We start from the raw sequence: 10,000 nt of genomic DNA on the forward strand, positions 1-10,000 counted from the left end.
GTGTGTGTGTGTGTGTGTGTGTGTGTCAGGCATAGACTGTTTCAAACTTACCCAGGCAAGGTGGGTTGCAGGAGCAAAACATCCTCGTTGAAGATGGATTTATCTCTCCCAATCTGTCTCTCTCCTCTCTCTCTCTTTCTCTCTCTCTCTCGATCCCTCTGTTGCTCTAAGCTCTTCTCTGATGGGGTCAACCATGTGGCCTTAAAGCCTTAAATCAGCTGCTGCCTCTCTCTTTGTCTTGGGACTGAAACACGAGGAGCTTCACCAAGACAGAGAGACAGGAAAAAAAATGTAAGGATAGAGAACAGACAAGGGGGTGAATGAAGGATGAAGGAGATGAAAGAAGCAGAGAGACAAAAGACAAATAAAAAGAGAACAGTTTACTATGAGTGTGTGTGTATCCTGTGTGTGTGTGTGTGTGTGTGTTTGTGTGTGTCTGTCTAGAATACGCTTTAAAACATTATACCCGGTACTTAAAAAACAAGCTCCCTCGATGAGTCATGCCTGAACGGCACACACTGTCACTGTTATTGCTCCATTATGTAATTATCCATTTATACAGCTAATTATACAAGATGGGGATCGCTGGAGCAAGCCAGCTTTCTGTGCCTGTCTCTGCAGCTTATCAGCCAGCAGCCAAGCAGCCATGCCGTTTGCTCCAACCATCTCACCGCCTTCACCTTCCACACAACCCACTGAGCTGTCAATCTCACACACCAGGACCAGCTTCCTCCGCTTGAGTCCAGCCATGACTAAACACACTGCGGTGTAGCAAAGACTGCTGGGATAGCTATCAAATCCACTCGATCGCATCTGAAGTATTGGCCTTCAGAGAAGATCTGTATAGTAACTGAGGGATTATTATAGGTTCATATGAATCTATAGGTGGGCTTACCGAGTCCATATATATTTTGTTTATATATGCACCATGGTTTATTGCACCATGTGGATCATGTTTGTCTCCAGCTTGTGTACATTTCTCTATACCCGGTGTTGTAGATGTATTGCCTGTAATGAATGCTCTTAATATCAGTTAGGTGTCCTGATGTGAAAGATGTGATTAAAGATAAGATGTGATTTTGAGTGAGTTGTGTGTAGGCTGGAGGGCTTTGTATTGGGTAGGCATTGCTTTGGGAGCTAGATTTGTCGTGTCCGTGAGGGAAACAGAGTGGACAGCCCTCGGATGTCTGAGACTGTGTCTGACCGCTGACCTCTGTCTCAGGTACGACTACGTGGAGGTGGAGGACATCTCGGAGACCAGCACCATCATCTGGGGCCGGTGGTGTGGCAATAAGGCCCCCCCCCACATCACCTCTAAGACCAATGTCATCAAGGTCACCTTCAAGTCTGACAACTATTTTGTGGCCAAGCCCGGCTTCAAGCTCCATTACTCTCTGCTGGTGAGTGCCTGTCATTCACACTCACACACACGCACACACACACACACACACACACACACACACGTATCACTCATCTGGACAGGACTAACCAGGGAAATGTCATTATGAAATGTCATTATGTCTGCAAGCTGCTGCTGCTGCTACTGCTACTGCTACTGTGGTGGTGGCGCAGATGTGAATCTGGATGGTTAATGTCAGCGCTGAACTTACGTTGAGCTGAAGATGAGCAAATTGCCCACCTGAGAGCAAGCAAGCAAGCAAGCGGAGGGCTGTAAGACTGTGTTCTTCTGGGAAATGGAGATTCACACAACTTAAACAATCTGTCCTGGTAATGGGCGTGAGCTCCATCAGCTTCAAAGACACGTCATCAATCAGCACTCAAGTTAAAAGGAGTCAAATAACCAATTGGTACACAGTGACTGTAAGTAACACAAGGCTTTGATGTGTGGTATAAAATGCCTCACACACTTTACACTGATCACGTGATGGGATGTATGAACAAAAGTAGGTTTCTCACTTGAAGGATGCAGTTGATGCCAGTAATTGTTTATGTTTGTGTGTCAGTGAGTGAGTGAGTGAGTGAGTGAGTGAGTGAGTGAGTGAGTGAGTGAGTGAGTGAGGGAGGGAGGGAGGGAGGTTTCATGGTGAAATGGGTCACACAGATGCGCAGTTACTTTTTTACAGTACATAGGGGATGGCTGGTGTGTGTGTGCGTGTGCGTGTGTGTGTGTGTGACAGGACATGACTGCACCACAGTTGCCCAGCTGACTCGGTCTCAAACTATGGCACTGAGTCACCCCGCACTAACGACACATTTAGCCTTGTAAAAACAAGCTCATTCCATTCTTTAAGGAGGATGCGCGGGGTGTAATGGACTCAGGGAGGGACCCCTTTAGTAGTGTGGACGGGGCTGGAGTGGACATCTGCTTAACAGAAGGGCCACGGAGATGGCAGGGACAGGTTTGGCCGGAGAAGCCTGGGTGTTTCCAAAGCCAAAGAGGGTTTTTGTCTTCGGCAGTGGCTGGGTTTTAAGTGCCCGGGAAGATTTAGATGTGAAGATGTTCCCATGGTTTCAGGCACATAATCGTCTCCTGGTGCTCTGCTCTCTTCCTCTTTTTCCTCTGTCTTTCGTTCTCTCTCACACACTTTCTCTCTCTGTCTCTCTCTCTCTCTCTCTGTCTTTCGTTCTCTCTCACACACTTTCTCTCTCTGTCTCTCTCTCTCTCTCTCTCTCTCGGTTGACTTTGCTTTCAACACAAATTACACCCAGACACTCTCAGCACAGACCCGCCCGCTCACTCGTTCTTTCCCCTCCTTTAACACGCTTTCCCCTGGCATCTGTCTATCTCACACTGCATGAGGCTCTGCTCCTTACTCTCAGTCCTCTTTCTCTCACTCATTTGTTCCCTCCTGTTTTTGTGTTTTCTCTCTCTGTCACCTTCTTCCTCTTATCTCTAAAGTGCTTCTAGTGTCTGTTTCTCTCAAACTCTCTTTCTTTCTTTCTCTCGCTCACACTCTCAGTTCAATTCAGTTCAATATGTTTTATTTAAATTACCATTTAAGGGGTTTACTAGTGTTGTCAAAGTACACAACTCAGAAACTTAGAAAAACATTGATATAAGTATGTACTGTATGTATGTCTAAGTGAATCTGAATGGCACTCTTGTCACGTCCTCTCCTCTCTGTCCTCCTGTTTGTCTCCACCTGTTGTCATGGCTCCTCCTTGTGTGTGGTTCACTCCTTCCCAATTAGGCTGAAAAGCCCAGACCAAACCAGTCAATCCCAGTCCTCAGATCATCCCCCTCCAGTCATTCAAAGCCATCTGCATGCATGCACACAGGCCAGCAGCAGTCAGGAGGGTTCCACCATTCGGTGACCTCTCTCCCAGCTCAGGAAGAGGAAAATCTGCAGCAGTCTGTCTCACATGTGTGTGTCTGCCTGTTTGGCTGGGGGAACACTGTTCTCTCAACACCCATGCTTGCAGCACTGACAGATTGTGTAACCTCCCAGCGATATATATTCCAAGTCTTAGTGGAAGTTCAAGAGAAGCGGTGTTCCAAGCAACCTCAAATCATTTTTTATGGCAGGCCTGACCAAAATGCTTCTAATCAGCTTCCAACCAGGCTTGTCATAGGTATGTGATTAAAGCCTCATGTTGGATTGGATTGGAACAATGGACGAGAGAGGAGACGAGGAGCAGAGAGGTTCTAAGAAGGACGGGAAAGAAAAGGATGGGTGTGGACAGGAGTGGGAGAGAAAGGTTAGGCAGAGGGTGTAAAGGAATTAATGGAGGAGAAGAGAGGAGAGGAGAGGAAAGCAGCAGGTGTCTGATTCCTATCACCATGACAGCTGTTCAACCGCTCTGGAACAGTGCCGTAAGGGAGATAAGACCTGCACAATGGGAGAGGTGTGGAGGAAACAAAACAAAAAAAAGAGTGGGGAAATGTGACGACTTGTTTTCCTTTTTTGTCTTTCTGTCTCCATCACATGTTCGCTCTCTATTGCTTTCCCTCTTTTATTCTCTTTCCTCCCTTCTTTCTCTCTCTCTCTCTCTCTCTCTCACTCTGCCTCTCCCCCTCTCGATCTCCTCTCTCAACCAGGGGCTGGAAATGTACTGAATCGCTGATTAGCGTGCGGTTTCATGGCGCCGGGTCTCCAGTACGAGCGCCCTTATCTACTCAGTGTTACCTTAGTTTACGAGGAGGAGGACTGGCAGAGAACATGCTCCAGGGTGCAATTCACAGATCACATTAATTACTCCATTACCGTGGGCCACAAATCACACATATTAACACAGAAGTGGCCTTAAACCCTTATAGCTCAGCCCATAGAACATGATATTGCAGGGAACACACCTACCATTACCGTGTGTGTGTGTGTGTGTGTGTGTGTGTGTGTGAATGTGTGAATGTGTGTGAATACCTGACCAGCATTGTAATTCCCTATATATGAAGGTGTTCCTGAATGACAAAGTGGTTAAGAGATGCTATAAGTGACAGTCCTTATGGGTTTAACCTGCTTTCCCCTCACATACAGTATAATACACATGTGTGTGAAGGAGATGTAAGCCTTTGGGCTAAGAGAGTTGAGGAGTTATTAGTCACACCTGACGGCGGCCTCTTAATCCCAGGGAGGTGGGTGGCTCAACCCAGCTGCGTGTGTGTGTGTGTGTTTAGCTTGGGCTTTGCTGCCTGTTTACATGCTCCTACTGGGTTGATTTGCTGATGGAGAGGAGTGTGTGTGTGCGTGTCTGTGTGTGTCAGAATCTATGTGGAAATATGACCAACTTTATCTGATATTCCAGAGGACATACGTTCTTCAGCTTTCCTGGAAACATCATCAGCTGGTGGTTTGTGGGTGCGTGTGTGTGCATTAAAGTCTTACTGATAGTAGTGTGTTACGGGACATTTCTCTAAAAATACACACCAGGGAATTTTCATTTTCATTTTCTCTCTCTTTCTCTTCCTGTTATCACTCCTTACCTGATATTTATCCCTCCCTCTCATTCTGACTTTTTCCTCACCCTTTACCATCAGTTGCAGTTGATGATGGGAACTCCGGTTGGCTGTGTTGTGTAAGGCACAGCTGCAGCATAATGGTTAGCACAGGCTGTGTGTGCACACACATGTGTATGTCTGCTTGTGTGTGTGTGTGTAAGTGTGTGTGTGTGTGTACGTGCGTGTGTGTGTGTGTGTGTGTGTGTACGTGCGTGTGTGTGTGTAAGTTGTGGCTCTAGGACTCTGGGGACTAGGGCCATCCACTAATTGCAAGTGCAAATTGTTTGATTAGTTTGGCACTGAGCAGCAACTAGTGAGACAAAGGGTTTGCAAAGTCAGTGAGAAGCAGGGCCGACGCGGGGAAGGTGCCAGTAACACTGGGTGCAAGCCGGCGGGTTTATGACCTTTTTTGTTATGTTTGACTACCTTTGTTTGTAAAGTTTAAGCCCTAATAAAGGACCCGCTCTGATGAAAACACCCTTGTCGTGTCTTTGGAACGTTGGGCGTTCACAAAGTGTGTTTGTGTGTGTGTGTGTGTGTGTGTGTGTGTGTGTGTGTGTGTGTGTGTGTGTGTGTTTGTGTACGTGCAGGTGTGTGTGTTTGCGTGCTTGTGCCTAGGTATCAGTGTGTGCGTGTGTGCATTTGTCTGTGTGTGCACACACACATGTAGATGAGCGTTTGTGTGCACGTACATTGTGCGTGTGTACCATGACTGTGTGTGTGTGTGTGTGTGTGTGTGTGTGTCTCACGCTATCCATCCTCCTCAGTCGCGAAGCTCAGGAATAACGACTCAGTGTGAGCAGCAGCTCTTTGATGTGGGCCGGAGGATCCAGAGCTTCAGGCAGATTTACGGGGTCACCTTCCCCCCCCCCACATGTCTGGGGCACCCTGTTAAATGGCCCCTACAGTAAACAGAGACGGCCATTACCCCCCTCCCACACACACACACACACACACACCACTAGCCTCACATGTCCTGAGGATGGAGGGGGGAGGGGGGGGAGGGGAGGCCGAGGTGGTCCATTTGGAGCAATTCGAGACCCGCTGGTTCTCCCTACACGTGCAGAGTTCTGCATCCGTGTCTCCGTCTCCTTCCGCAGACTGCGGGGTGCAGACGCGCTGCGATCGGACCGCAATACCATTCTGGCACTCTGGATTATCTTTGACGTCTCAACAGACTGGGCTGTCAAAGGGATTATGCAACAAACCCAAATACCCCCAGATTCCCCCCACTGTGCTGCCGCTGGCATATGAGAAAACTATGTGGGGAGTTGGTGAACGCTCTCTCTCTCTCACACGCTCACACACACACACACACACACACACACACACACACAAACACTTGGAGGAAATTTCCGACATTCTCCCCCACAGTGCCATGAAGAGAGATTTTTGCTCACAGTAAATCAGTTTTGAAAAGAAATAAGCGCCAACGATCCGAAGAAACTGAAGGGATATTCAAACACTCTGGACCCCCAAAGCCATAATCTGTGTAGCAAACACACAAGGAGGAAAGGTGATCTGTGTGGGGAAAATCTCACGCGTGTGTTTAAAAGTCACACACACTCACACACACACACACACACACACACACACACACACACACACACACACACACACACACACACACACACATGTACGTATCTCTCCCTTTTGGTCTGGCTGGCTCTAATGTTCGGCCTCAGTTCCTACCAGTATATCTTGAACGTTCCTCTGGTCTGCCAATAAGAGGTGTAATTGACCATCACTCCGGTCAGATAGGGGAGGTACAGGCAGTGGATGTTATAATACTCCACTTACCAGAAGGACAAGATGCTCATCTTTTGTGTGCAGAGATGTGTGTACACACACACACACACACACACACACACACACTCACAAAAACAGCCATACACATAGAGACATACACAGACACTTCCATGGACTGACTCAGAAACACACACACACTGAGACACACACACAAGTGTACACAGGTAGACAATTAGAGACAGATAAATAGAGACACACAAACACATGAGACACATATATACACACACACACACACACACACACACACACATATACACTTGGCAGCAGGTCTGATTAGTTGCCCTCTTTCACCTCTTGGTAAAGGCTATGAATGATGGTCTCCATCTTGGGGTCTAAGATGACAAAGTACATGCCAAAGTGGAGCTGACATTTGGTTTAGCACCAGTTCTCTCTGTTTCGCCTAGCCAGCCACAAGAAGAGTTTGAGTCCTATTACACTGTTTGTATTTCTGTCACTGAATTGTGGTAGTGTGTGTGTGTGTGTGTGTGTGCGCTTGTGCTAGATTTGTGATGGAATGGCAGGCAGAAGGAAGAATACTGAAGAATAATGAATATACCCTGTTTCTGAGGGCAGCCAAATGGAAATACTGTTTCAGCTCTGTGCTACTACATCCAATAACTCAGACTCTCTCTCTCTCTCTGTCTCTCTGTCTGTCTCTCTGTCTCTGTGTTTGTCTTCTTCTCTCTTTCTCTTTCTCTCTCTCTCTCTCTCTATCTCTCTTTTCCTGACAGGATGATTCTCCTCCAATCACCTCAGAGAAGAATTGGGAGGTGATCACCCATTCCATGGTGGTAAGTGCAACCTCCATTTCCCCATCACACACACACACACACACACACACACACACACACACACACACACACACACACACACACACACACACACACACACAAACTGTACAGCCCTACATGCAGACAAGTCAATGCTACAATTGAATCCATTATCCTTTCTCTCTCCTTCAGTTTAGTTCAGTTCCATTCCATTCCGTTCTATTCCGTTCAGTTTAGTGCCACTGCCAAAGCAGTACACTTGAACAGAAACATCAAGTTTAATAAATAAAATCTTTTTTTTTCTCTCTTTTCTTTCTTTCTTTCTTTCTCCGACTCTCTGTTCTCCCCACTGATCACCCCCTTTCCTCAGCCCCCTTCATGAAGGAGGGCATGTCTGTAGCGTCCTCCACCTCATGAGCTGGCACTTAGCTTTGAGTGTTAGCAAGGCGGTAGCGTGTTAGCGTTAGCCAATTCGCCCGGCCCGTCAGCCAGTGACTGACGTTGCAGTGGCAGAGCTAACTGCCTCTGAGAGGCAGGGCCTGTTTGTGATGCAGGCCATGTCTTCCCCATGCCTGGCTCAAAAAACTCTCAGCTGTGTGTTTTTATGTGCGCATTGCACTAGTGTGTGTGTGTGTGTGTGTGTGTGTGTGTGTGTGTGTGTGTGTGTATGTGTGTGAAGGGTACGTATGTGTGAGCATGTGTTGTGCACTTCCATGTGCCAGACTCTCGCAGTCGAAAAGATGAATAGCTGGTAAGATAGATTGGCGAATATTTACACAAGGAAATCACCCCAATCTCTCCGCACGGTGAAGCTTGCAATCATAACAATTTGTGTCTGCGGATGACTGTTTGCGTGCGCTGCTCTGCGCTGCTGGCGTGGGGACTGTGAGTTATGAGCTGCATGCTGATTGCGGCATTGTCTGCCTGCCCAGGAGTGCCTCTGTGTCTCTCTCTGTGTGTGTGTGTGTGTGTGTGTGTGTGTGTGTGTGTGTGTGTGTGTGTGTGTGTGGGAGAAAGAGAGAGAGATGAGAGAGAGAGCAGACGGCAGAGCTCTGTCTGTTGGAGAAAGAGAGGAGACAGATTAGAAAGAATGGGGGGGGGGGGGGGGGGCGAAGGGAGAAAGAGAGAGAGAGAAGGAGAGCACTAACCAGCCCTCCACTCTAAGCACCGGAGGTTAATGAAGATGGAGGTGAAAAGCATTAACCTCTGGAGTGGCAGGATTACTGGGTAAAACTGGACACTGGATGAGCGCATGCTCATATCCTGAGAAGTGGGATGCTGCTTTAAGGGGTTGCCATTGCAATGTGATCGGGGGGGGGGGGGGGGTTATGGACATTAGATGTGCTTGCCAATCAGGAAGCTTCATCTTAAGTTTAGTTGAAGGGTTGCAGCCAGTACGCATGCAACAAACTGAGGAAACAGTTAAATCTCCGAACAAACAATCTCCGAACAAACAATTTCCTCACGTCATTTCACAACACAGTTTCATAGTTAATGTAGCCAGCAACGATGAAAAGTAGGCTTAGCTTTCATCGTTAGCGCGTTGTTTCAGAACAAAATGTCATCAGCGAGTTTTTTTTTTTAACATCACAGAGTGTCCTACTGAACTAGCATAGTACAGATGGGAAGTGTATGTCATGAAATGAATTTAGTTATTCAACAAAAGTCTCATTTCAATTCATGCTTTGGATAGGTAAGTGACTGTGTCCCATCAAATCCTAAAAGAATAAGAGATGCAGGTTTTAGAATGAAATGAGGAGAGGTTGTCTTTGGTTCAACCACGTTCATAAACACAAGATCACACACTGAGCCAAGTGGGCCTATACACCTACTCTTGTGCTATTCTTATTTTGGTGGTTAGGGTAATAACATACCTATACTTAGGCCTGTGAATGGTCTGTATTTCAACACTGTGGGTAGTCCCTCTAGTTTCATCACTGTGGTTGATTTCTTTACTCTGTGGGTAACCTACCTAGATGTAATTCAGTTTTCAGTATATCAGATTACACTTTGTGGTGAATATAATAGTGGATATATAATGATATATATACTGTATATAGTGATTTTAACCTGACGTTTAAGCACCCATTGGGGTCATCTAAGTGACCTACCAATGATATATCATTTACATTTACATTTAGTCATTTAGCAGATGCTTTTGTCCAAAGCGACGTACAAGGGAGAGAACAGTCAAGCTAAGAGCAATAAAAAACCTGGTGTAACAATAAATACTACTTTGCATAAGAAATAGAAAAACGACCTAGAAAGAAAAAAGAAGCGCAGGAATGTAACTGCTGAAGTGCAAGTTAAGCACTAGTCAAGGTGCCAGTTAGGAAGGGAGGTGCTCTCTGAAGAGTTGGGTCTTCAAAAGCTTCTTGAAGGTAGAGAGGGACGCCCCTGCTCTGGTAGTACTAGGCAGTTCGTTCCACCAACGTGGAACTACAAATGAAAATAGTCTGGATTGCCGTGCTTGCACGGACGGCAGTGCCAAACGACGCTCACTAGACGAGCGCAGCGTCCTGGG

At 46.8% G+C, this 10,000-nt stretch overlaps 1 protein-coding gene across 2 annotated transcripts in view; it reads left to right on the forward strand.

Annotated features, from left to right (window-relative positions):
- pdgfd (platelet derived growth factor d) overlaps positions 1 to 10,000 on the forward strand; it is a 50,959-nt gene that overhangs the window by 30,843 nt on the left and 10,116 nt on the right. For both annotated transcript variants that reach the window (XM_012837916.3, XM_031573106.2), the window contains exons 3-4: positions 1,223 to 1,400; positions 7,438 to 7,497. In XM_012837916.3, coding sequence (XP_012693370.1) covers positions 1,223 to 1,400; positions 7,438 to 7,497 — 238 coding nt within the window. The remainder of the gene's footprint in view (positions 1 to 1,222; positions 1,401 to 7,437; positions 7,498 to 10,000) is intronic.

Source organism: Clupea harengus, chromosome 9 (genome assembly GCF_900700415.2).
Source record: "Clupea harengus chromosome 9, Ch_v2.0.2, whole genome shotgun sequence".
In the NCBI taxonomy this organism is placed as follows: domain Eukaryota; kingdom Metazoa; phylum Chordata; class Actinopteri; order Clupeiformes; family Clupeidae; genus Clupea; species Clupea harengus.